We start from the raw sequence: 27,667 nt of genomic DNA, 5'->3' as shown, positions 1-27,667 counted from the left end.
AGAAAATTAAGTCTAGCATAGGATACAGTCACAGCCTAAAACTTTTAATTCTGCTTCACAGCTGCATTAGTTCATTAGCTTCTCTTTAGGGCAGGGGTCACAACTAAACATCAGGAGGCCATGACTATCTTAGCAATATAGGAAGGGCAAATGATAAGGCAGTCTCAGCTTCATATTAGTCAGTTTTCAAACTCTAGACTAGACTACTACAACTCACCTATGTGGGCTTAAAGGCAAAGACCGTCCAAAAATTAAAGCAAGTGGCTGCCCACTACCAATACTCTAAATTCCACTGGCCAGGGCCGGCTCTAGGCACCAGCAAAACAAGCTGGTGCTTGGGGCGGCACATTTTTAGGGGCGGCATGGCCGGCGCCAGAATGCCGCCCCTAAAAATGTGCCCCGGCCGCCCTAGCTCACCTCCGCTGCTGCTGCCACGGCGCACAAAACAGTTGATTCGCGCGCCGCTGCTCCCCCTCCCTCCCAGGCTTGAGAGCCTGGGAGGGAGGGGGAGAAGCGGTGCCCGCACCGCGGCCACTCGGAGTCTCCCCCTCCATCCCTCCCTCCCTCCCTCCCTCCCAGGCTCTCAAACTCTGAGGGGGGGGACACTCCGAGTGGCCACAAGGCATTTAATAGGCTAGACAAGGTATCTCAGAGACTGTCATGATGGATTATGAATGAATGTCTATGATGCTCTAACAATGAAAGTGCAGCCACTCAGGTCCAGATTCAGACTTTTGGAAACAGAGAGCAGAATATTCTGAGCTTTGAGAGACTCTAGCTATGAACCAGTTTACTAGAAGAGTTCAGACAGAGTCTGACCTTGTTCAGGACTGAATTCAAGACCCACTTCTTCTATGAGGCCCTTTTATAGTAGTGCCATCTTCCCTGCATGGCCAATCCACAATGGGGAAGGGAAAAGAAGAAGAAAAAAGTACCAGCACCGGAGAGAAAGAAGAAAAAGAAACACACAGTAATTAAAGAAAATCATTGTCTAGTACTTAGATTACATGGTGAAATGAGTCTTAGCTAAAGAAGGGTGTACAAGGATCCCAAAGAAGTTTCATATGAACCCTCATTTATTCTATGCATTCATTCATCCACCTCATGAAAACTGTGATCTCAATCAGCCTTCGGTTACAAGAAACATACACTTCACATTTATCCAGTGTGCAGCACATCTACAGTGACTTGAAAAATAAATCTAATGCCACTCAAAAAAATGCAACCTTTATTGGACAAATATAATTGGACATACTATACTTCTCAGTACAGTTAAAAATCTTCATAGGATAATAGGGGCCAATGTAATTTGTCTTCTTAATATAGATTTGAGAAGGTTAAGAGATATTATTGAATTTTTTATCTTTAACAAGAGAAAAGCCAGTGTTTTTGAAGTTCACAATAGCACCAGGAAGTGTACATGTATTTTTTTTGGAATTAACAAAGTTCTGTGAGGAAAATCCGTATTTTCTGAAGATTATAAACTGAGTTTCCAAATCCTGAAAAATGAATTTATCAAAGCTTCAACAACACAGATACACTTTTCACTTTAATAAATTAGGTGTTAGAATTTCAAACCATTTGCATACTAAAAATTTTGTAGTCAAAGAGTACAGACTGTATTCACAATTATGATCCTATAGAGCCCTCTAGTGTTCCAAAAGGCAGTGCTACTACTCATGTGAAATAATTTACACTTGATCAAGGCAGCTAATCTAACCTGTTGGTAGTCAGTAGAAGTGAAGTAGTACATTTTCTTCATCAGAATACAGAGCTTCATCACTATTTAACTACCTTTAACTGATCATATGAACAATTAAAATATTAGTTAATGTGTTCTATAACACCACTCATTTGTTTAGTGTAGACAAAGCCTTAGCAGGCTTAGGGGTTCTAAGCATTTAAGGTGGCAGGGTACTGAAGGCTAGCCCAAAGCTGATTAAATGCTTTAACAAGCTTAAGCATCTGATGAGAAATTTTAATATCTGATAATTATCTCACTTAAAGTATATCAGTCTAGACACATGGGCATATTTCCCCTTAGTTAGCTGAAGACATAACTTTTTTATTATATAAAATCCAATATGAGAGGATTTATATTGAAATATATTGTCTTGATGGGTCCATCTCTGATAAACTCATTTGAAACCTTGAAAGCATGTAGATTTTTCACTTTATTAATTCTCAGAAAACACAAACACAAAAAACCCCACCCTTATTATTATGTTTCCATGAAGGATTCCAAGTAAAAAGACTTCACCCAACTCTATATTTGTTCTGCATTGTATCATCATTCTCATCATGCTTCACAATAGCATTGTGTGACCAAAACATGGTGGCACTTGCTCCAGCACCCTGACAAAGACAACATATGTTTAGTCCCTCCTATCACAGAGCGATAGGACGATCAATCAAAAGTGGGACCACTCCTTTCCGCAGAAAGGTATGCAATCACCACTAGTTCTTTCTCCCCTCACAGTCTCTTCCTCCTAAGACAATTCTCCCTATGCTAATGGAGGCCAGGAATTTAAACCTCGCTTCAGTAAATTTCTGCAGTCAGCCTAATAGGTTGTAGGGAAGGACAGTATATTCAGAGGAAGACGGAGAAGTGAATTCACACTGCTTTATTACTACCTTGATGAGTATGAGGTTCTTTACAATGGGCCAAGTTACCACTCCTACTTCTTCTTGCTCGGATCTTGAGAAGATTTCCGAAAAGGCAGGAGGCTAGTAGTGGACAAATAAATCATAGGAAATGAAGAACACCAAGACATTCCTGACTCTCAGTTCCATGAAAGTAGAGAACTTAATCTTTGCAGGAAAGTTCTACCAAAAGAAACATCTGAAAGCCTGAAACTATAAGAAGCTAGACATTACTATTCTTGGGAAATTCAGCTCTAGCAATCCTTCCAAGGGCTTTACAGTATATTCTCATATGAGACAGAGTAACAATGTGAGGGATGTACCAGACAGGAATTCCTCACCAGCAAATTAAAACCCTCTATATCCCTATAAAAGGAGAACACAAAGACAATAACAAAGAACCCAAGGGTAGATGCAGTCATCTCAAGAGTAGCCAGATTGATTATATGTTCCATGAAAAGGGCAGTATCTCTGAAGCGGCCCTAAGGAAAGAGAGATGGAAATGACTGAAATGCCATTTGAGTATTCTAGAGCATCCTTTCACGCATTTACGTACATAGCTTGCTCCTCAATGTCAGTAAGCAAGTGATTTGGATGGCTGCAGAAGCAGAGAAAGAACAGTTAAAATTGGCCAAGATTCTTCTTTTTTAGAGTTCTGCTATATTCTCAGCCATGTAGGACAATCTGAAGAACTTCACAAGCCACAAGAACTTCACTTCAGCTAGAATCTAAGACTAAGCTATCAGCACACACCTGTAAAAAGGAATCTGCAGTCTGGTGAACATCATGACACTGAGCCTTCTTCAGTTCGAGTTGACTCTATTCCTCTCACTCAAACAGGCAGTCCAGGTCCTAGAACAGGGGTCGGCAATCTTCAGCACGCAGCCCACCAGGGTAATCCGCTGGCGGGCTGCGAGACATTTTGTTTACCTTGACTGTCCACAGGCACGGCTCCCCGCAGCTCTCAGTGGCTGCGGTTCGCCGTTCCTGGCCAATGGGAGCTGTGGGAAGCAGCGCGGGCCACAGGGACATGCTGGCTGCTGCTTCCTGTAGCTCCCATTGGCCGGGAACAGTGAACCATGGACACTGGGAGCTGCGGGGGGCCGTGCCTGCAGATGGTCAACATAAACAAAATGTCTCATGGCCCGCCATGGATTACCCTGATGGGCTGTGTGCCAAAGGTTGCCGACCCCTGTCCTAGAAGCCACAGTAATAGTTTCAAGAGCTACACAAACATAAAAACTCTAGTTCTGCCATAAAAGTAGAAAAATAGGCAAAAACATGACCAGTCCACAACCAAACAGAGTTGGGAGAGATGGATGTGCGATTCACATGTTCATAGCCTACCAATCTCAATTCCTAGATGACTGAGGGGAAAAAAAAGGTCACCAGGAAGCCAGACAAAATGCAACTCTGACCGACAACCTGACAGTGTTAAAACACTGCCATTTGAGGTTAATGGTCAGTAGGCCTCATTGTAGGCCTCATTTATGTGGTGGGTCTAATCTCATGGTCTAATCTCCACTTTTCATCTTTTAAGATTGAATTAGAAAGTCAGTGTTATGGTTGAGCAGTCCTTGCTGCCATGTACAGGGCTATTATAAAATCAACAAGTTAGGTTCAGAAAAGAATTTTCCATCCTTGGAAGACAGACAAAACACAGACAACAAGGGAAGCGTAGCACCATTCTATGGAGCAGCTAGCAACAATCACATTATTTACTGTTGAGCAGTGGTGGTTCCCAAAGGAAAAAGCAGTAAAGAGTTAAGGCCAGTTTGATGATGCCCACAAGCTAGCTCATGTTTATACTTTAAAAGCCCAATATTTTGTTGCAATTTGGGGAATAGCAAGAGTCCGTTGTTATTTCAATGGATTAATTTTTCCAGGTTATGTTATTTTTAGCTTTATTTTATCTAGATATTTTGATTTGCGTGTATACATATATAGCTTTGACTCTAGGCATTTTAACAATGACTAAAACCACAAACCATTCAAAAAACAGAAGCAGACCTCTCTACACAAAGACCTTGTCTACACTGGCAAGTTTCTGCGCAGTAAACCAGCTTTCTGCGTTGTAACTCCTGAGGTGTACACACTGCCAAGCCACTTAGTACGCAGAAACTGCACAGTTGCAGCGCTGTAAAAAAACCACCCTTATGAGAGGCATACAGCTTTCTGCGCCAGGGATACAGTGCTGCGGTGCCAGTGTAGACACCCTGGTCGATTACAGCACTGCGATTGGCCTCCGGAAGGTGTCCCACAATGCCTGTTTTTGCTTCCTGGTCATCGGTTTGAACTCTACTACCCTGCCCTCAGGTGACCAACCGTCATCCGCACCCCGTAAATTCCTTTGGAATTTTGAAAGTCCCCTTCCTGTTTGCTTGGTGATGCATGCAGTGGTCTCAGCGCATCTTTCCAGGTGGCCATGCCTGTTCCACACACCAGGTGATCCCCCACTTGGAGCAATGCCGAGCTGCTGGACCTCATCAACATTTGGGCAGAGGAGGCTGTCCAGTCCCAGCTGTGCTCCAGCCACAGGAATTATGATACTATGGACAGATTTCACAATGCATGACAGAAAAGGGCCATGACCGGGACACACTGCAGTGCAGGGTCAAAGTGAAAGAGCTGCAGAATGCCTAACACAAGGCACAGGAGGCAAACCGCTGCCCTGGTGCTCTGCCCACAAGCTACCGGTTCTACAAACAGCTGGATGCGATACTCGGTGGCAACCCCACTTCCACTGCGAAGGCCACTGTGGATACTTGGGTGGCTTGCGTGCCACTCAAGAGTGGACTGAGCCAGGAACAGGAAATCTTGGACAAGGTTGTGGAGGGGGACCCAGCAGCAGAGGACAACTTGGAGGTCAGAGATACATGCAGCCAGGAGTTCTTTTCTACCCTGGAGACAGGGCCGGCTCTATGTTTTTTGCTGCCCCAAGCAAAAAACAAACAAAACGAAAAAACAAACAAGCTGAATTTGAACAGCCAGAGACCAGGGCTATTAGAGGGGCGCAGTGTGGGGCCATAAGGATCAGGGATGCCTTGAGACAGCAATTTGAAGCTGAAAGCCACTAATATTTGTTGCTATGCTCAGGAGTGCAGTGCTTGTAGTGCTAGGAGGTGATTGTGATTGGTGCAGACGATGCACTATGAAGGTTTAAGATAATTATGTGTTGCTTTGCAGAGCTCTGTTTCCTGTCAATTAATAGAATAAAGATTGCTTTCAAACCAACACAATTCTTTTATTAAAAAACAACAACCAGAGGAGAGAGACAAACAAAAAAAAACCCACATCAGCACTGAGGGGAATGGGGGAAGGGAAGGTCCCAGGAGGAAGAGGATCCCAGGATGGTTAAGGATTTGTGTATGTCCAGGGATCATATCCAGCCTTCTCCTTTGGAGTACAGTGCAACAGGTACTGTACTTCAGAAGGGCTAAACTGCAGAGGAATGGGTGTTGAGTGCAGTGGGTACTGGGAGTCTGCAGTGCTGGACTGTGATGGGGGGAAGAGTGGAATGCCGCAGGTACAGACTGGAGCCAGGAGGTTGATAAGAGTGTGTTGGCGGTGTCTGGGAGGCGCATGGGAAAGAGTTTTGCAACAGCGGTTGCAAGGGAGGGTGGGCACGGAGCTGCTCGGTCTGCAGTGCTAGTATCGCCTGGAGTGTATCCGCTTGGTGCTCCTTAACGTTTAAGAGCCGCTCCGTGGCTTCATTCTGGTGCGCCGTGTTCTCCTTTCAGTCCCTCTTCTCGCTGTCCCACCACTCCTTCAATTCCTGTTTTTCTGCCGCGGAGCATCTCATAACCTCATGCAGAAAGTCCTCCTTAGTTCTTTGTGGCCGCTTTCTAATTCTGCGATAACAAAGAGGGAGTCTGGGCTCCCAAGGTCAACTCTGTGAAGCCAAAACGCAACATTTTACAGAAGCAGTATTGTTTGCAACACACAGACCACTGATTCAGTGATTTAAAACACAGCCACTATTCACATACCTGTCACTAACTGGCTGACCCCAGGCAAGCACACATGAGCCAACAAACCCCCCAAAATGGTGAGTAGCTGCAGGGACAGGGGAAATGGGTGTTCCCTGACCCTACTGTACACCGGGCACGTGGCTTTTGGGGAGAGCCAGCACTGTAGCAGGGGCCTGATAATCATTCCTGTGCCCACATTTTCCACAGGCTGTGTTCATTATGGAAGGTATCTCGCTGCTGAGGGTGAGCAGGGAATCAAAGGAGGGTCTTCTCCAAGACTGCGGCTTTCATACTGGCCCTTACGCGGTTCGCTTGTGTGCATCAATGGTGGTCCCCGCCCCCCCGTGACAGCAGAGTGGTGCCAGAACATTACCCTTAATGGGGCAAGAAACAAAGCAGCTCTGCCAAAGAACCTGCAGTAGTGGATTGCCCAGTATCTCCATGAGAGTTTCCTGAAGATCTCTGAGGCAGATTCCTGTGAACTGAGGGAGTCAATCAACAGCCTGTTCCGTCGCTCAGACTAGGCATGTGGTGGTATGTGCATCATACAGACACAAGCCTGCTTTCTGCAACCCTCCTGCACCCAACAACTTGCTTCAGCGATTTCCAAAATCAAATCCACTTACCAGGAGCCTCCTCTCCTGTTTGCGCTTCGCCAAGCTCCAACAGGCATAACTGGCTAGCCTCCTCTGGGCAGCGCCAGCTCCAGGCACCAGCAAACCAAGCACGACCCAGAATTCAGCGGTCCAGCCCAGAGTGAAGCTTTCACCCTTCCCTTCACAAATATGATGGAGCGTACAGCACGCGGCTATAAGCATAGGAATATTGTCATCATCCAGGTCCAGTTTCCCATAAACGCAGTGACTGCAGGCCTTTAAATGGCCAAAAGCACACTCAACAGTCATTCTGCACTTGCTCAGCCTGTTTTTGAACCACTCCTTGCTGTTGTCAGGGTGCCCCGTGTATGGCTTCATAATCCACGGCATTAAGGGGTAAGCAGGGTCTCCCAAGATCACAATGGGCACTTTCACTCTATGCATCCGAAGAAGTGAGGTTTTTACTCACGAAAGCTTATGCCCAAATAAATCTGTTAGTCTTTAAGGTGCCACCAGACTCCTTGTTGTTTTTGTAGATACAGACTAACACGGCTACCCCCTGATAATGGGCATTTTGACTTCCCCTATGGTGATCTTCTGGTCTGGGAAGAAAGTCCCTGCTTGCAGCTTCCTGAACAGGCCTGTGTTCCGAAAGATGTGTGCATCATGCACCTTTCTGGACCAGCCTGTGTTAATGTCTGTGAAACTCCCACGCTGATCCACAAGTGCCTGGAGAACCATAAAGAAATACCCTTTCCGATTAATGTACTCGGTGGCTAGGTGATCTGGTGCCAGAATTGGAATATGCGTGCCATCTATCACCCCTCCACAGTTAGGGAAGCCCATTTGTGCAAAGCCATCCACAATGTCACACATGTTGCCTAGAGTCACGGTCTTTCGGAGCAGGATGTGATTAACAGCCCTCCACACTTCTGTCAACATGAGTCCAACGGTCGACTTTCCCACTCCGAACTGGTTAGCGAGCAATTGGTAGCAATCTGGAGTAGCCAGCTTCCACAGTGCTATCACCATGTGCTTCTCCAACAGCAGGGCAGCTCTCATTCTTGTGTCCTTGCGCCGCAGAGCTGGGACGAACTCATCACACAGTTCCATGAATGTGGCTTTCCTCATCCGAAAGTTCTGCAGCCACTGCTTGTCATCCCAGATGTGCATCACGATGTGATCCCAACACTCAGTACTTGTTTCCCGAGCCCAAAAGCGGAGTTCCACTGTGGTCAGATACATTCCTGCAGACCAAAAAGGCAGAGCACGCAGTACACAAACCACTGAAAGATGGCGCCAAATGCGGATGGAAGCACAGGGATTGCTGAGATGCAAAGCAATGCATCACGGGGCATTGGGACAGGACCCAGGATGCTCCGTGACCCCCTCCACCTTCCCACAACTCTTAGCGGAGAAGAGGAAGAAATGCTCTGTAGGATAGCTGCCCAGAGTGCACCGCTCCGAATACCACTGCAAGTGCCGCAAGTGTGAACATGCTATTGCGCAGGCAGCTGACAGTGTGAACACATAACAGCGGTTTCCCTTCAGCACTCTCTGAGCAGCGCTGTAACTGCCGGCGCTGTAACTCTGCCAGTGTAGACATACCCAAAACCAGCTAGTCAACAAAGAAACAAGTAACTACCAGAGCAAGTGTGACAAGTCAAACAATGGTCTGGAGAGGGCTAAGATTTGATTTGAAGGTGGACATTCAGAAACTCTTAACAAAGCCAGCTTCTTTTTCACAGGAAGAGGAGCTAGTTCAGGAGTTCCAGTGACAAGTACATCTGCTGACTGACTGGGACTGATTAGTATAGTAACAGATACAGCGAAGGGGAAAAATAGGGACTTCAACTGATTGCAGCTAGTGGCTTGAGATCCTGTTTATCTTAAAAAGAATAAATAGCTGTGACCTAATGTTTCAACCAAAGATCTATCATTTGATGTAAAAAAGAATGTGTATCTATTTAAATGTTTAACAACAACAAAAGAAGAGCCTCTCAAAGGCACATGTAGTTAGGAACATACTTACCAAGGCAATTATAAAGACCCTGACTTATCCAAGCTAGTATAGCAAGAGTGATAAGGTCTCCAAAACTCGCTGCAATAGGTGTGGCAACATTGTCAGGATTTATGCCTGTCTTCTTTGATCCAACAATAACTCCAACCATTATTATCCCTAGATCGAAGGTAAGAAGAAAGCATGTCAATCTTTATCTACATTGTAATCCCACAGGAAATCTATGGAAAAACTGGAAATCAAAACCAGAGCTCCTGACAAATACAAGCTTGTGCCTCTGTCCTAAGATCATGCTTCCTCCCACCTGACTCAACAAAATTTATTTCTTCTTTTTTTCAAATAGGGTTATTTAATTAGGTATAGCGCAGGGATCGGCAAACTTTGACATGCAGCCAAACAGGGTAATTTGCTGGTGGGCCGCAAGACATTTTGTTTACATTGATCGTCCGCAGGCATGGCACCCCGCAGCTCCCAGTGGCCGCGGTTCGCCGTTCCTGGCCAAAGGGAACTGTGGGAAGTGGTTGCCAGCAAGTCCCTGCAGCCCATGTTGCTTCCCGCAGCTCCCATTGTCTGGGAACAGCGAACCGCGGCCACTGGGAGCTGCAGGGGGCCGTGCCTGCGGACGGTCACCGTAAACAAAATGTCTCGCGGCCTGCCAGCAGATTACCCTGATGGGCCGCGTGCCGAAGGTTGCCGACCCCTGGTCTAGCTGAATGAACAGTCAAAGATTTCATCACTCAATAAATATGCATTAGCTATTATCAGAGGCACACATTTTTTCAGGATGTCCTACCAGAAACTTGGCCACAAGTCACTAAACTGTGTCATTTAAAAAAAAAAAATCACTATTAGATGCACAGTCAATCAAAAGAACATTTTACACAGAGGTCAATAGTTAGTATGCTTTCTAAAAACAGCAACACTGAAATTATTTTTAAGAGTAATTTCCCGATAGTATTCAAATCGCTGTCAAGAATGTTAATCACAGTGTTACACTAGCAATATTATTTGGTACTGAAGAGAATTTTCCCTCTCATCATCCAGTAGACCTAAGAGAGAAGAGAAGCTCTGAAAAGAATTCAGATGTGTTTATTCTTTTATTTTTAACATTATTTACATATTTTTGAAATTAATTTCTTCTCCACCTTCACCTTATTTGTATATACTATTTATTGTAGATTAGGAGGTTTTTCTGAGCCCTGTTTAAGGGACAGTGTGAGTCACAGTACTTCCTGAGCTCCTGGAGGAGTTGGAAATTTAGGAGGGAATATGCTATGTCATCCCACTATCTGACATAGCAAACTTCCCACTCATGTCCAGCCAGTACACGGGTGGGGGCATGCACAGCCATAAGTCTGTTCCCCATCCCTACTCCTGATCCCACCCTGCTTCCATGATTGGTCTCCATGGCTGTGTATTCACTAGAAAAAGAAGTGTGTTCTTAACTTGAGGTAAAATCCTAGTAAAGACAAGGCAGTTTGCACATTTTCACGTGAGTAAACAAGTCAAGTTAAAGACTATGAGGAAGCCTAGTACATGAAAGTTACAAACTGCCTTGTCTTCACTAGGAATTTGCCTCAAGTTAAGAGTATGCTTTTTTTCCTAGTGTAGACGAGGACAATGAGTCAGCCCTGCACAGCCTCACAGGGCATAAGGCCCTCTCCAACACCCTCTTACTCCCCTATGTGGCCACATAGGCAAAGTCTTATTTCATATGGCTTAAAACCAGCAGTGTTAAATGTCCAAGTCTAGGTTGGCAATCCAAATGATTGCTTCAGGTGAAGCTGAGTGGATGGCAGAGATACCACCAAAATATGATCTTATGAGACATTGTTCAACAATATGTTCCATAGTTTGAAGTCTATTTCCACAGCAGGGTGGATTTGATTTAAATCAAATTGATTTAAATCATGATTTAAATCATGATTTAAATCACTAGTCAGGAAGACTCAATTTAATCATGGATTTCTACATAAAAGTGCATTCTTGTTGGTTGTTATAACCTTAATACATACTCTTCACAACTCAGAGATAGATGTAGATTTCATTTTTAGAAGGTACACACTATACATTTTTAAAGGGATTTATTTTGAAAACTTTTCAGATTAGTTTTACAGCTATATCAGAAAATGAATGATTGTTTGGTTATTTCATTTACCGAAGGTAACTGAAGCAGATATTTATGAAGTCACTAGGAGGTGAACTATCTCCAATTCAACAAGTTAATCATTAATATTTGGAGGATTTTCTTGCCATGCTGTATTAGGAGGAGAACACCACCAGACAGACATTTAAATTGTTTTATTTAACGAAAACAACAAAGTTATGTATTCTGGATTTTTTTCTTCAACAGCAAATATATAATATTTTAACAAAACAAGCATATGAATTTTTGAATTTAAACAGTCAAGTTTTTTAAAATCAGGTTTGTTTTTGTTAAAATTGTTTTAAACTAAAATAGTTAAATGAAATATTAAAAAAAAAATTAAAATCGACAATGTCAGCCAGGTCAACATGAGAATCTTAAAATATTGGCTTCTGCAGCTAATTCAATCATCTTTACCTTCATTTTCCTGTTTGTTCATAATCTGGAAAAGAAAAACAAGCTTTCCTGCTTTTTCAGGTCCCGAACGATTTCTCAATTTGGAATGAATTAGTCCAAAGGAAGAAAATATTCTTTCTAGACCAGCAGAAGAAGCTACTGCTGTTAAAAGTGAGATTATCACTTCAACAGTCTCTGAATCCAAGTGCTTAAGTGACTTCCACCAGTTCACTGGTGTGACTTTCTTTAAAACATCATCAGCAAACATATATTTATTGAATGGTTCACCCTTAGCTCTGAAGTTTATTATAGTTGACATTATGGAGGGATGATTGCTGGATGTCCATGTCATAGCCAACTCCTCTTCTTCAACAGTTAAGGTTTGATCCTGGTACCGACTATTGAGAATATTTGCAAGAAAATGAGCTGAAGATAGTGCTTGTCCCATTCGTTTTTTAATGCTTGTAATTTAACTCTGTCACTGCATATTTCTCGTTTTAAGATCTCACTTAGTTCCTTCCAAATTTGAGTCAGAATCTTGGTATGTTATTTAAGACTTCATACACTGGGAGATCCTTGCTCCCTTGAATATGATACGATTTTTGAAGGATTCTCACATCGCAAAAAATTTTGGGGGGTGGATGTACCCCACAACTGGAAGCCACAGTTGTGGTGTTGATTTTACTGTGCCACAATATTGCGAGTGGCAGTGCTGAAAGTTGACAAGTGAAGCGTGGAAGCTATGTATCCATATGGTTGAGCAGTATTCTGTGGTAGAATAAACAGGGGCCAGTGAAGAGATCCATAGGGTTTTTGCAACAGCTTCCCAGGTCATTCCTGCCAGTTTCTTAATGAGATTTACACACATCTTTATTTAGTCATGAATATTTTTCAGCTGCTGGATGTATGTGAGGCTTTGGTCAAATGTTACACCAAGATATTTCAGGATGGTATCGTTTGTTATCTGCTGGCCACAGAAGTTCACATGCAGTTTCACCCTGGCCTTTTGATTATTTAGATGAAGTGCTGGCACAACAGTCTTGGTGGGGTCTGGTTTTAGCCACCAATATTCTTTCCTGGTATTCAGGTCCTTATTTAGGATTTGTTCTTTGACAGATAAATCTTGTGCCTATGTAGTTAGAGCAATGTCATCAGCACAGACGAATTTCTGTGATGATGTTTGGGGAAGGTACATATTAAACAGGATCAGCGCTAAGACTGATCACCATAGTGGGCTATCATAGAGAATGTGTGGTCTGCTGAACGGGTCACCCAAGAAAATGTGAAACCTATGATTGATCAGAACTTCTCTGAAGCAGATTATTGTCACAATGCATGGGATAATTGTATTGGCTTTCAGGAAAAGGCTGTTTCTCCATACAGTGTTGTAGGTGGCATATAAGTCTAAGAAAACTGCTCCAGTCTTGACATTTTGCTGGAAACCCACCTCAGTGTATGTTGTTAAGAGCTTAGAATCTAAAACCAACCCTTTTTGTTCACAGAGAATCATGACTGGAGTGCCATGTGATTGAATAACATATCACATCACACTATCTGTCTTAAAGCCCCCTAGGATTTGGTTTTTAAAATGTTTCTTTTGCTGTGGACACAATTAGCACCATACTTTTTCAAACTTCAATTTAAACATGGTTTCACTAAGAGATTCAATAAAAGGTATAAGTGCTAGCTGGGTGATTGAATATGATGTAAGGTTTTATTTAAAACTCCTTCAAAGAATATGACAATCTAAGGGCAAGTATAATGAAGAAGTGGGCCAGAATTGTGGTCATAGTTCAAAACCAATTTAGCAATAATAAACAGAGGAAGCAAATTTCAACACAGCTGTTTCCCCACAAATTAAACATCTTGGAAAAGAGATATCCAGGAAAATCTATGGCTCGGTTCTTTTTTTGATCCAATTTCATTACTGTGATTTTAGTTTTTAGCATGAAAAGTGCAAAGGGTATCCAACTGCCATCTGTTTGCTTCAGACAGATTGTACTCTACTGGGATTTATATCTTAAGTAACATTGTGACACATATACACTTTTTGTATTTACTGAAAAACAGTCACTGTAGAACATTACAAATATATTTTTACCCTGTAGAAGAGATGCTATGAAGGCAGTTGCTACACTGCTAGAACACAAAAGGATTGAATGATCAAGGCGATATTTGCCTTCTGGAATCCAACCCAGTGTGACTGCTGCCACTGCTGCTAGAAAACCAACTACCGTTGCCTGGACCTAGGAGAGTAAAACAAAAGTTCATTAATATCAGAAAACTTCACCAACTTAAAATAATTGTTAGACATAAACCAATTGCCACCATTCCCTGGCTCTCGTGTTTCATGTTTGGGAGGCATCAGAGGAAGTACGCTCAGCCACTATGGAAAGGGAGAATTTGTATAGCTCAATTGTGATCTCCCTGGATGATTAAGAAGCAGAATTTATGGAGTCTGAAGGAAGAACTGTTCACTCTTCTTCAATAAGAAAGACTTTAACAATGATTCAATGCATCAAAGATGGTGAAAGTAATAACTAGGGCTGTCAAGCAATTAAAAGAATACCATGTATTTAAATATTTTTGTATGTTTTCTACATTTTCAAATATATTGATTTCAATTACGATACAGAATACAAAAAGTATACAGTACTCACTTTATAATATTATTTTTATTACAAATATTTGCACTGTAAAAAAGAAACAAAAGAAATAGTATTTTTCAATTCACCTAATAAAAGTACTGTAGTGCAATCTCTTTATCATGAAAGTTGAACTTACAAATGTAGAATTATGTACAAAAAACTGCATTCAAAAATAAAAATGTAAAATTTTAGAGCCTACAAGTCCACTCAGTCCTACTTCTTGTTCAGCCAGTCACTCAGACAAACAAGTTTGTTTACATTTGCAGGAGATAATGCTGCCCACTTCTTGTTCACAATATCACCTGAAGTGAGACCAGGCATTCACATGGCACTGTTGTAGCTGGCGTCGCAAAATTTTTATGTGTGATATGCATTAAAGATTCATATGTTCCTTCATGCTTCAATCACCATTCCAAAGGACACGCATCCATGCTCATAATGGGTTCTGGTCGATAACCATCCAAAGCAGTGCAGATCGAAGCAAGTTCATTTTCATCATCTGAGTCAGATTCCATCAGCAGAAGGTTGATTTTCTTTTTTGGTAGTTCGGGTGTGGTTTCCGCATCGGAGTATTGCTCTTTTAAGACTTTTGAAAGCATGCTCTACACCTAGTCCCTCTCAGATTTTGGAAGGCGCTTCAGATTCTTTGAGTGATGTAGCTATCCTTAGAAATCTCACATTGGTAACTTCTTTGTGTTTTGTGAAATCTGCAGTGAAAATATTCTTAAAAAGAACAACATGTGCTGGGTCATCATCCGAGACTGCTATAACACGAAATATATGGCAGAATGTGGGTTAGGAGACATACAATTCTCCCTCAAAGAGTTCAGTCACAAATTTAATTAATGCATTATTTTTTTAACGAGCATCATCAGAATGGAAGCATGTCCTCTGGAACGGTGGCCAAAGCATGAAGGGGCATACAAATGTTTAGCATAGCTGGCATGAAAATATTTTGCAATGCCAGATATGAAAGTGCCATGCGAACGCCTCTTCTCACTTTCAGGTGACATTGTAAATAAGAAACAGGAAGCATTATCTCCCATAAATGTAAACAGACTAGTTTGTCTGAACGATTGTCTGAACAAGAAGTAGGACTGAGTGGACTTGTAGGCGCTAAAGTTTTACATTGTTTTGTTTTTGAGTGCAGTTATGTAACAAAAAAGTCTACATTTGTAAGTTGCACTTACACAATAAAAAGATTGCACTACAGTACGTGTATGAGGTGAATTGAAAAATACGATTTCTTTTGTTTGCCATTTTTACAGTACAAATATTTGTAATAAATAATAATAATATAAAGTGAGCACTGTCAACTCTGTATACTGTGTTGTAATTGAAATAAATATATTTAAAAATGTAGAAAAACATACAAAAATATTTAATGCATTTCAATAAGTATTCTATGTTTAACAGTGCGATTAAAACTGCGATGAAGCGTGATTAATTTTTTTAATCGTGATTAACTTTTTTGAGTTAATCGCGTAAGTTAACTGCGATTAATCGACAGCCCTAGTAATAACAAAAAAAAATTGGGGGATTCTCAGGAGCCTAAAAAGACATACACAACAAAGCTATGTCTGAAGGCAAATGGGAGACTACATCTAATACTTAAATAAATGAGTCAAAACAGATATTTTATACACCTTCTCAGCACTGTAAGTATTTAACTATAATGTATAAATATGAAGCAGATATTCAAAATCTAGTTAAGGAGCAGCTGTTTTGGATTTAAACACAGTCATTTTCTCAAATGTTATAGTCACATTAATACTATTTATTGTCTAACAGCCACTTCACAGTTATTTAAATATTATAACCTGTGAAAGTACAGTATAGAAAGCATTTGAGAGGTCAAGATTAAATGGACTTTACTGGCGATGGAACTATTTTTTAATCATCCCTAGAAATAATCTCTTTCAAAAAAAGAGATGAGATATATTTGACAAGGCAGGATGGGAAAATTTACATGAATGTTACCTGTACTATACCTTTTACTGATAAAACTGCTCTATTTCTGCTGCAAGTCTGTGTTACTTTAGAAACTGACTATATACTACCATTAGAAATTAGAAATTAAAGTGAAGTAAGTTAACTCTGAACTGATTGAGTGTTGCAGTGTTGTATCCTTTAACTCTTTTTCTATTGTCAGCATCAAAAATTGTGCTGGGCACTTTAAGTACCTGTTCTTGTGAGAGTATGCCAAAATGAGTAAGTTGTACTTACCTGTTTTAAGGCCAAATTGCCAATTATTAGGTTCCATTTCTCAATGGGAGAATCCATTTTCCCAACATTTACCTTTCAAAATAAGAAAAGTGAATTTTAGACATTTAGATTTAAATTTATGGTACCATTTATTAACTTTAAGGCTTAGTAGTAAAGTAAAGGTAAGAACATAAGAACAGCCATACTGGGTCAGACCAAAGGTCCATCTAGCTCAGTATCCTGTCTTCTGACAGTGGCCAGTGCCAGGTGCCCCAGAGGGAATGAACAGAACAGGTAATCATCAAGTGATCCATCCCCTGTCGCTCATTCCCAGCTTCTGGGAAACAGAGGCTAGGGACACCATCCCTGCCCATTCTGGCTAGTAGACATTGATGGACCTATCCACTATGAACTTATCTAGTTCTTTTTTTAACCCTGTTATAGTTTTGGCCTTCACAACATGCTCTGGCAAGGAGTTCCACAGGTTGACTGTGCGTTGTATGAAGAAATACTTCCTTTTGTCTGTTTTAAACCTGCTGCCTATTAATTTCATTTGGGACCCCTAGTTTGTGTGTTATGAGAAGTTACTGTAAATAACTCTTATTTACTTTCTCCACACCAGTCATGATTTTATAGACCTCTATCATATCCCCTCTATCATAAGATGTGTATGATCATTCAGTTGTCATACTAGAAAAAGGTTGCTGTAGTACCCATTCTTTAGATTAATACAAATCAATAACATGCCTGCATAATTTCACTAAACACAACTGCTAATAAGATATTGATAAGACATGAACAATATTTTACTTGAAAAGTTTTTCAGGAGGATTAATGCTTAAATTCAGCTATTTTAAAAGAATTAAAAATTAGCCATATTTATATAGTGATGCGGCTGCTGTTCAGTTAAAATAGCATCTACAAAACTACCCTAAACTGATGGGGTTTGATGAACAAAAGTCTTGCCAATTAAGTGTTTCTCACACACTTTTTAGCCAATTGCATTGTGAATGCTACTTAATTTCCATGAACACACCCAAATACACCAGCTATCAGATCAGCTGGCAGAAAAAAGAATTGTGTCAATGTTTAACGTTTAAGGACAAAGTCAGTCTAAAATACCCCTAAGAGCTTACACTCCATTGGCCTCATAATGTAAACATTTATGCACGCAACTTCCCTTCAACAGAACTACCTAAATGAATACAAATACATGTGCAAGTGTTTACAAAATCAGGTTCTATAACTGAGAGCAGAATTTGGCCTCCCAGTTCTGGATTTACACCAATGCAACTACATTGTTGTAAATAATTTCACAATCCAGTTCTGGGACTTGAGAATATCCAATATATTTCAAATGAAACTTTTTAAAAAAACAACAACAAATCCCTTCATACAAGATCTTCCACAATGTATTTCATATTTCTTTCATATTTATTTTTTTGGTGAGAGCAAAACTAACACAAAATGTGGAGACTCATGCAGTCACTGAACACTGTCTGAGGACATTTTAAAAGACTTTAGAGCAAACTGGCCAGACGGTCGTGTTTTCTAGCAAAGATACTATGTTGCTTAAACTTTTTTTTGAAGTTAATTAATTTATATACCATGGGATAAAATATCACTTTCTAAATAAATTAATTAAAGACCTGCTGTTTGGTTTTCCCAGTTGAATGTTTTTAAGTTGGTTCTGACTGCTGTTACTTTTCTATTTTGCTCCTGCTGCTTTTGGTTTAGAAGGAATGTTGCAGGTCAGAGGGAATACCCAGCTAAACTCACAGAAAGTTAATTATAAGGTACTTTATCACAACCTACAATATAAAGTAAATATGTTAGTGTTCAAAGTACACTCAATAAAATTCATAAATAGTCCTATAGAGAAGTAGAGCTCTCAATTATTTCTTGCTGGCATTCTTAATAAATACATCTGCTAAACCAGCTGTATAATGAGTTATGGGTAAAACGTGAGGAGTTTCTTCCTTAGTAGGAGGAATCCTTAAAAAACACCAAGGTTTGCCTGAGTGGACATTAACATCCTATAGCAGTTTTAATTAATATAGGTGTTTTCCCTAGAATCTTCTGTTCTGATGCAGAACCCTAGCTATATTTAGTCCAGGTCTACACTTTATCGGTATGGCTGTACCAGTACACTATGCTGAAAAAGCGTTCTTAGTGTGGGAACAGTTTATACTAGCAAAACTGAACATTTACTGATACAGCTTATTTCACTTGGGGAGAGGAGGAGGAGAGTGGTTTGATGGAATAAATTACACTGGCAAAACCCTAGGGCAGGGGTTGGCAACGTTCGGCACGCGGCTCGCCAGGGTAAGCACCCTGGCGGGCTGGGCCAGTTTATTTACCTTCTGACGCGGCAGGTTCGGCCGATCACGGCTTCCACTCGCCGCGGTTCGCCGTCCCGGGCCAATGGGGGCGGCGAGAAGCGGCGCGGGCCGAGGGATGTGCTGGCCGCGGCTTCCCGCCGCCCCCATTGGCCCGGGACGGCGAACCGCGGCCAGTGGGGGCCGCGATCGGCCGAACCTGCCACGTCAGCAGGTAAATAAACTGGCCCGGCCCGCCAGGGTGCTTACCTTGGCGAGCCGCGTGCCGAACGTTGCCGACCCCTGCCCTAGGGGCTACTGGCAGCATAGCTATGTCAGTCACAAATCACACTTCATCCACACCCGACTGACAGAGCTATGCCAGCAAAAGTTTTAGTGTAGACATGGCCTTAGAGCTAGTTAGCCTGCATACTGCCAAGTGATGAAGTGGAGGTGAACTCTACTCAGATTTTAGAGAGGACTTGAAATAATATGCTTAAAAAAAAGTTTCCTGTTTCAGCCTGATTGGGGGTTTTATATGTGTTTTCAAATTATCGAGAGGTAGTGGAAGGATTCCTTCACCACCTCTGGAGTCCAACATTACATACGTAAACCAGAGAAAGTATTAAGAGCCTAAGGGTACATCTACACAGCAAAAAAGACCCATGGTGGGGAGCCCAGGTCAACTGACTCAGGCTCCTGCTGTAGGGCTAAAAATAGCAGTGCACATATTTGGGCTTGGATTGGACTGCTATTTTTAGCCTGCAGTGTGAGCCCTGAGACTTTGAGGATCTGAGATTCGCTGCTACAGAAGGTTTTTTTGTTTTTGTTTTTTTCTGTGTAGACATATCCTAAGTCACCTTCTTTGACTTCAAATTGAATTTTGGGTTCTCAGCACTTCTCTAAATCAGTATCCTAAATGACTATACTCTGCCAGCCAGAGTTTGGATTGGGTCAGTATGCAAAGGTACAACATTCAGATACCTTTCTGAAGCTCCTATCTTGTTCTCCAGAATCTTAGCTTTCATTTTTTTATAATGGCAGTCTCTAGCTGTTATGGTTGTGAAGAAAGCTTCCAAAATATAAACTGAGTGTAACCAATGCAGAGAGGACATGGTGAGTCTATGGAGATCCTGCAACAAATTGCTCTTAGAGGTGTGAACTGTCCCATACATCTCAGTGAAGTGACCATTCAGATGCCCAATGATACTTTAAATGTCGACATTGTTAACTATTTCATTCTTCACATAAGAAGAGAGAGAGGATCATAGATCTGCATAATTTACTTTGAGTGATGTCTTGTTTTGGTACCACGAATGGGTGGTGTTTAGGAGATACCAACACATTTTCCCCTCCTCCCCCATGAAGCCTATGAGAACCCATTGGCATATTCAAACCCAACCAACAGGGAACCAAGGTCAAGGATCCCAGTAGAGCACAGAGCATGCATGATCATATCTGGAACACTACTCAATCTGTGAGCAGTCTCATTTTGGTGACTCACATGGTAGAGATTATTTTGTGGATGGAGTTTGGAAGAGTAACATATTTTTTCCCATCCTTGCTATGGGGACCTCCTGCAACACGTAAATAAACTAAGCCAGGTTCTATTCCAGAAAATTAATTTTGTCTTTTTATATTACAAGACATGTGAGAAGAGAAAAAAAAGATTACTTACTGCAGTTGATAGTCTAGATGCCAAGGTCATTTCCAAATTACCTTTGAGACCAAGTAGTGCAGGAACCAAGATAAAAACTTCAGTAACATTTCTGAACACTTCCCAATGCTATTTAAAATACAGGTAAAGAAAAAAAAAACCTTAGTTTTAAAAAAAGGATCCCTTCACATTCTACAACACTGTTTTAAGGGTGGTATAGTATTCTGATCTCAACAGATTTCAGAACACCAGGGTAAAGTTTACAAAAGTATCTAAGTCCCATTTTCAAAAATGACAGGCACCTAAGTCTCATGGAAAGTCAACAGCCATTTGGAAATTTTTCCTAGGTTAGTACTTGGGATAAGAGACCTCTACTAAAAACTTAGGATAAGTATTGGCCGTTCAGGTGATGATACTCTTTTCTCTGAATGAGTACAGAACAAGCTTTCTTTTATGATGTTGAGGGTTCTTTGCTGCTGTCTTTTGGATGTGACAAATCTGGGTTCCTCGCTACATCTTGTCATTAAAGCATGCATCACACTTATTGTAGGATTAAGGGTGTAAAAACTTACATTGGCCAAATGGTAATTCAGTTAGCGTCTGAAAGCCAATCAAGATCTTTTCATGAAAGGCATTGAAGTAATAATAATAACAACATAAAATATAAAATAATAATAATAAATAATAATAAAACAAAAAGTCAAGGTCTGTATCCCTTTATCAGTTCTGAGTTGCCTTAATATAGTCGGGGAAAGGCAAAGCTGATCGTTCAGTGAAGTGTATCTAGTGATTACAGAACGGGATTGGGAGACTACATTCTATTTCTGGCTCTGCCACTGACATATTGTATAATGTTGGGAAAGTCACTTAACTTGTCTGAAAAATATCAATCTCCTTTAAAGAGTGTTGTGAGGGTTGATGAATTAATGTTTGTAAAGCTTTTTGAGATCATCAAATTAAAGATATGACAGGATGTGCAAAATAAAATAAACTGAGGTCATTCAACAATTTAAGTAACTTTACTCATGAGTGTTAAGATTTACAAATATACCCAAAGGAGATACTAATGCAGGGGTGGGCAAACTACGGCCCGGGGGGGCCGCATCCGGCCCTTTGGATGTTTTAATCCGGCCCTCGAGCTTCCACTGGGGAGTGGGGTCCGGAGTTTGACCCACTCCAGTGCTCCAGCCAGGGGCTTGCACCGCTCCGTGCGTGCTGTGGCTCTACTCGGCTCCCGGAAGCAGCAGCATGTCCCCCCTCCAGTTCCTATCCATAGGGGCAGCCAGGGGCTCCGCACACTGCCCCCACCCCAAGCACTGCCCCCGTAGCTCCCATTGGCCGGGAACCATGGCCAATAAGAGCTGCAGGGGTGGTGCCTGTGGACCGGTCAGCGCGCTGAGCTGCCTGGCTTCCAGGAGCTGATTGAGGTAAGCACCGCCTGGAGCCTGTACACCCCTGACCCCCTCCCGCAACCCAACCCCGTACCCCAGCCCTGATCCCCCTCCTGCCCTCTGGACCCCTTGGTCCCAGCCTGGAGCACCCTCCTGCACCTCCAACCCCACCCCAGAGCCCACACCCCCAGCCGGAGCCCTCACTCCCTCCCACACCCCAACCCCCAATTTCGTGAGCATTCATAGTCCACCATACAATTTCCATACCCAGATGTGGCCCTCGGGCCAAAAAGTTTGCCCACCCCTGTGCTAATGAATGTGTCCTACTCAATCACTTTAACACGTATAATTCTCACTGACTTCAACAGGGGATACATACTCATGTCTGAAGTCACACTGCAGTTCTAAAAGTAATTTTTTTTATCTGACCGCTATTACCTGTTTAGTTTTTCACCATTTTGTTGCCATTATATAAGCTGACACAATGCTAACAGAATAATACACTATTATAATTAAATATCTTGACCCTGGAAATGTGAAAAGGTATGTATTTTTATCACAAAGATAGAGAGGTACAATTACTTCCCTGAACTTTTAGGGCAAAATACCTTTTGTGGATATAAAAGGAAGGGCCACATAAATCTCACCCTGAGTGAGCAGTGGATATGTAACGAGGCCCTGAGGGCTAAGACAGCCTGTATTAAGAAAAAAGCCACTTACTCAGAAAGGGAGTTGAACAAATAACATTCTTTACTCAGGTTACTTCTTGGCAAAACAGAGCCAGTTAAAGCATGAGAGAAAAAACTCAAATAATCATTTTATACATCTTACCTATAAAAACTACATTAAGCTCCTAAATTGATACAGCTGGCATTGATGCATTGTCCTCTCATTTTTAAAAAAATAAAGGTTGAACTGAGGTAGTTAGAACGTTCTGTCTGTCCTGTTCTTTGTGTTCATTTTTATATTCTTTTTGCATATATCTTGAGGGGTTTTTTAATAGTATGTCATTTCCAGGTACATTTTCAATAACACCGCTGGTGAGTCAAAGGTACCATTAGAAACTAATATGAGATTTAATCTATTTCTATTTAAAAAGTGGCTGCAAATTAAAGCTTGGGATAGAAGTTACTACAATAATGGATTAAAGGGATATTATCAACCTGAAATCTAGTCAATTTTTTTGTAATGAGTTAAAAGTACTATCAGTTACCATACCTGCCCTTGAGTATCACTATCAATTTTACAATCATATGTTCTTATTTAAAAAAAAAAATCTCTCCCCAGTTACTGTGTAAAAGCACGAAGCAAGAGAAATTGTGAACCTAATGAACCAAAAAGTGCCAGCAAATGCACCAAGTATACAACTGAAAAAAAATTATCCTCTAATCTCTGTCAACTATAGTAATCTTAGGTATGGCTCATAACAATAAGTATAATATTCAGACTGAAGCATAATTTTCAGTTGACGACATCCTTTTAAGTCACTCAGATTCCAGTCTGACAAAGACTTGAGCTGTGTGCATAATTTTATGCAAATGAGTATTCTTGGGCCTTGTCTTGACAAGGAAGTTGTACCAGTTTAACTAAATTTGGTTTTTAAATCCATGTATTTAAACCAGTTCATATACTTATTTGAGCTAACTGTAAACTGATTTATGTGTGTCCATAGAGGGCTTTATACCAATTTAACTAAATGGATTTAATTTTTTTTTTAAATTAAACGGAGGCTACTTTTGTGTTTAGACAACACTAAGACTACATATGTGCATGGAGTTATGTACATGCTTAAATCTTTACAAGATCAGGGTTTTAATCTTAAGGAAGGCATTGTAGAAATCTGAGTTTAAAGAAAATTTAGTCTTTTTTTCTGGTTTAAATTTTGCTTTGAAAATGTGTTCTCTGTCACATTTTAAGTACTAGTACTTAAAAACCGACATGACTGAGTTTAAACTACATATTGTAGTGACACAGTATAAGGAAGCAATAGTATTTGCATACCAGTTTTGGTTTCCTTTTACTGGTTTACAAGACAGTCATTTTTTTTAGTGTAATTACATCCTGACTGAACTTTTGATTCTCAGTTTTATTTGCTCTAATTTTTGAGACCCTGAACAACAGAGTATCCTTTTGTTTGTCATTGTGTGCACTTTCTGGATTCTCAAATAATACTTAGTTTCAAATACAAATAAACTTATATTCTTCCCTTGGAGGTAAGGAATTCAGTGGATTTATATCTGTTAAAACAGATTTCTGTGAACTCTAATTGCAAAGAGAGGGAAGAGGTTAAGTTTTTATTTATACAGAATTTCTGAAACTACCACTAAGCAACTCGACAGAAAATAAAACAAAACAGCCCGCAAGGAAGGAGGAAAAGGCAAGGAACTGAGCTAGTCCTTTCTTAGGTTTTAGCTTCCAGTGAATTTTTTCAAACATTACTGTACAAAGAAACATTGCATAAACAGTTAGCTGTGAATCACATGACTATAATTCCACTGAAGTGCTGCTGATGACATCTTCAACTCAAGTGCAAAACTAAGGTTCAAGTCTAACAACCTTCATCTATTTCCGTAATCATCAGTTACAAGAATACTTCAGATTAGGAGCCTGAAGCTATGTGGAAATTCAGCTTTCAAAACTGAGAGACAGTCTATTTCAGTCTGAACACCTACCATCAGTTGGGGCTCTTTCCTCAAACCAGTGGGATCTAGCCCTGCTGAATCCTGACATAATTCCATCACAGGGCAGAGTACTAGAGGTGTAATCTTCGGCCCTGTCTATACTATTAAAGTTAGTGTGCAGTTTTGATAGAGGCACACAATAATAGATTACTTAAGAACCATACACTCACCTCCACATACTGCAAATACTCTAAAGCAGTGGTTCTCAACCTCTCCAGACTACTGTACCCCTTTCAGGATTTGTCTTGTGTATCCCAAGTTTCACCTCACTTAAAAACTACTTGCTTACAAAATCAGACAATAATACACAAGTGTAACACCCACTATTACTAAAGCTGCGAGTCTCTCACAGAGGTCACAGAAGTCACGGATTCCGTAACTTTCTGGGACCTCCGTGACTTCTGCAGCAGCCGGGGGGGCTGCCTGAGCAGCTCGGGCAGCCTCTGGGCCAGTCGCACCAGCCACTGCTGGGGCAGTCTCGGGCCATCATGCCCTGCTCCCCCAGCAGCAGCAGGAGTTTGTGTGTGGGAGGCAGGGCCGGCTCTAACTTTTTTGCTGCCCCAAGCAGCAAAAAAAAGCACCGCCCCCCGCCGAGCGCCGCCGGAGCACCCCCCCCCCCCCCCGAGTGCTGCCCCGCTGCCAAACCCCCCCCCAAGCGCCGAGCCCTGAGCCGCCCCCCCCCCGCCGAGCGCCGTGCCGCCGGAGCCCCCCCCCGCCCCCTGCCGAAACACCCCCCCACCCAGCGCCGCTCCCCCCGCCGAGCGCCGCGCCGCCGGAGCGCCCCCTCCTCCCCGCAGAATGTCACGCCGCGCTCCCCCAGCCGCCCCTTACCTGGTGCTGCCCCAAGCATGTGCTTGGTTGCCTGGTGCCTGGAATCGGCCCTGGTGGGAGGGGGTTCAGGGCTGGAGCAGGGGTTGGGGCGCTGGAGGGGGTGAGGGCTCTGGTGAGCACTTACCTCAGGGGGCACACTGGAAGCGGCGACATGTCCCTTGGCTCCTAGGTGGAGGTATGGCCAGGCAGCTCTGCGCGCTGCCTCTGCCCACAGGCGCCGCCCCCGCAATTCCCATTGGCCACAGTTCCTGGCCAATGAGAGCTGTGGAGCTGGCCATGGGGTGATGGCAGCATGCAGAGCCCCCCTGGCCACACCTCTGCCTACGAGCCAAGGGACATGTCGCCGCTTACAGGGAGCTGCACAGAGCCAGGTAGGGAGCCTGCCTCCCCACCAAACCCCACCCCCAGCTGCAGCGGGGGTTCCGGGCCATGCACCGCAGCCTCTCCACCCCAGCAGCTGCGGCGGTCCCGGGCTACCCCGACTCCCGCTCCTTCCCAGACCCGCAGTGCCCATGGGCTGTTCCCAGGCCACCTCCTGCCCCAGAGCACCCGTGGCATCCCCCTGCCCCAGAGCACCCAAGGTTTAGTCAGGTATATAGAACAAATCATGGACAGGTCATGGTCTGTGAATTTTTGTTTACTGCCCATGACCTGTCCATGACTTTTACTAAAAATACCCGTGCCTAAAACGTAGCCTTAACTATTACTGAAAAACTGCTTACTTTCTCATTTTGGCTGTATGAAATTCTAGTTTGTACTGACTTTGCTAGTGCTTTTGGTGTAGCTTGTTGTAAAATTTGCCAAATATTTAGATGAGTTGATGTACCCCCTGGAAGACCTCTGTGTACCCCCAGGGTACAAGTACCCGTGGTTGAGAACCATTGCTCTAAAGAGTCCTGGAACGAGCTCTGTATCCAGTAGGGTTACCATACGTCTGGATTTTCCCGGACATGTCCGGCTTTTTGGGCTCCAAATCCCCGTCCGGGGGGGAAATCCCAAAAAGCCGGACATGTCCAGGAAAATCGGGACATGCGGGGCTGGCGGTGCTGGGCCGGGGGCCGGGCCGGCGGTGCCGGGCTGGGGGCTCGGGGGCCGGCGGTGCGGTGCGGTGCCGGGCCGGAGGCTCGGGGGCCGGGCCGGCGGTGCGGTGCCGGGCCGGGGGCCAGGCCGGCGGTGCGGTGCCAGGCCGGAGGCTCGGGGGCCGGGCCGGCAGTGCCGTGCCGGGGGCTGGGCCGGCGGTGCCGGGGGCCGGGCCGGGGACTGGCAGTGCTGGGCGGGCCGGGGGTGCTCGGCCGGGGCCGGGCCCGGGGCCGGCACCCCAGGGCCCGAGCCGACCCAGGCTGGAGACGCCGGGGGGGCCAGACTGGGCCGCGCCTCCTCCCCCCACACTCCCCTTACCTGCTTCAGGCTTCCCGCGAATCAAATGTTCGCGGGAAGCAGGGAAGGGGGCGGAGTTGGGGCGGGGCCCCGTGGAGTGTCCTCTTTTTGGAGGCTCAAAATATGGTAACCCTAGTATCCAGGGCCGGCTCTAGGCACTAGCTTCTCAAGCAGGTGCTTGGGGCGGCCGCTCTGGAGAGGGGCGGCAGGTCCAGGTATTCGGCGGCAATTCGGCGGATGGTCCCTCACTCCGTCTGGGAGTGAAGGACCTCCCGCTGAATTGCCGCCGCAGATCGCGATCGCGGCTTTTTTTGTTTGTTTGTTTTGGCTGCTTGGGGCGGCCAAAACCCTGGAGCCGGCCCTGCCTGTATCATTTCATATGTACCTTTATAGATTGTATGAAATGAAACAGGGCTTTAATACTCACTTCTACATACCATATATATCCTCACAGATCATATGCCACATACATTTGCACAGGATCTCACAGGGGGAGGGATAGCTCAGTGGTTTGAGCATTGGCCTACTAAACCCAGGGTTGTGAGTTCAATCCTTAAGGAGGCTGTTATTGCCACATGCATATCCCTCTGTGCCCCACTTGGGGAACACATCCCACTTCTTTGGCAAAAAAATGGGACAAACTTTTTTGGCAAAAGCAAATGGGACAAATGCACACTTTTACCAAAAAAGTCAGGACGGCCGGGACAGGGCTTAAAAAAGGGACAGTTCTGACCAAAACTGGACCTGTAGTCAATCTACTTATTGTTATTTAAAGTGGAGAAATTCT

General features: G+C 43.1%; 1 protein-coding gene across 4 annotated transcripts in view; it reads right to left on the bottom strand.

Annotated features, from left to right (window-relative positions):
- SLC41A2 (solute carrier family 41 member 2) overlaps positions 1–27,667 on the bottom strand; it is a 110,097-nt gene that overhangs the window by 59,421 nt on the left and 23,009 nt on the right. For 3 of the 4 annotated variants that reach the window (XM_005300774.5, XM_042843625.2, XM_005300773.3), the window contains exons 3-6: positions 20,622–20,729; positions 16,647–16,718; positions 13,874–14,018; positions 9,243–9,389 (exon numbers count right to left, since the gene is read on the bottom strand). In XM_005300774.5, the coding sequence (XP_005300831.2) occupies positions 9,243–9,389; positions 13,874–14,018; positions 16,647–16,718; positions 20,622–20,729 (472 nt within the window). The remainder of the gene's footprint in view (positions 1–9,242; positions 9,390–13,873; positions 14,019–16,646; positions 16,719–20,621; positions 20,730–27,667) is intronic. The other variant, XM_065565016.1, reaches the window with a different exon arrangement.

Source organism: Chrysemys picta, chromosome 1 (genome assembly GCF_011386835.1).
Source record: "Chrysemys picta bellii isolate R12L10 chromosome 1, ASM1138683v2, whole genome shotgun sequence".
Lineage (NCBI taxonomy): Eukaryota > Metazoa > Chordata > Testudines > Emydidae > Chrysemys > Chrysemys picta.
The sequence above is the reverse complement of the archived record's forward strand: the minus strand, read 5'-3'. Positions and strand labels throughout refer to the sequence as shown.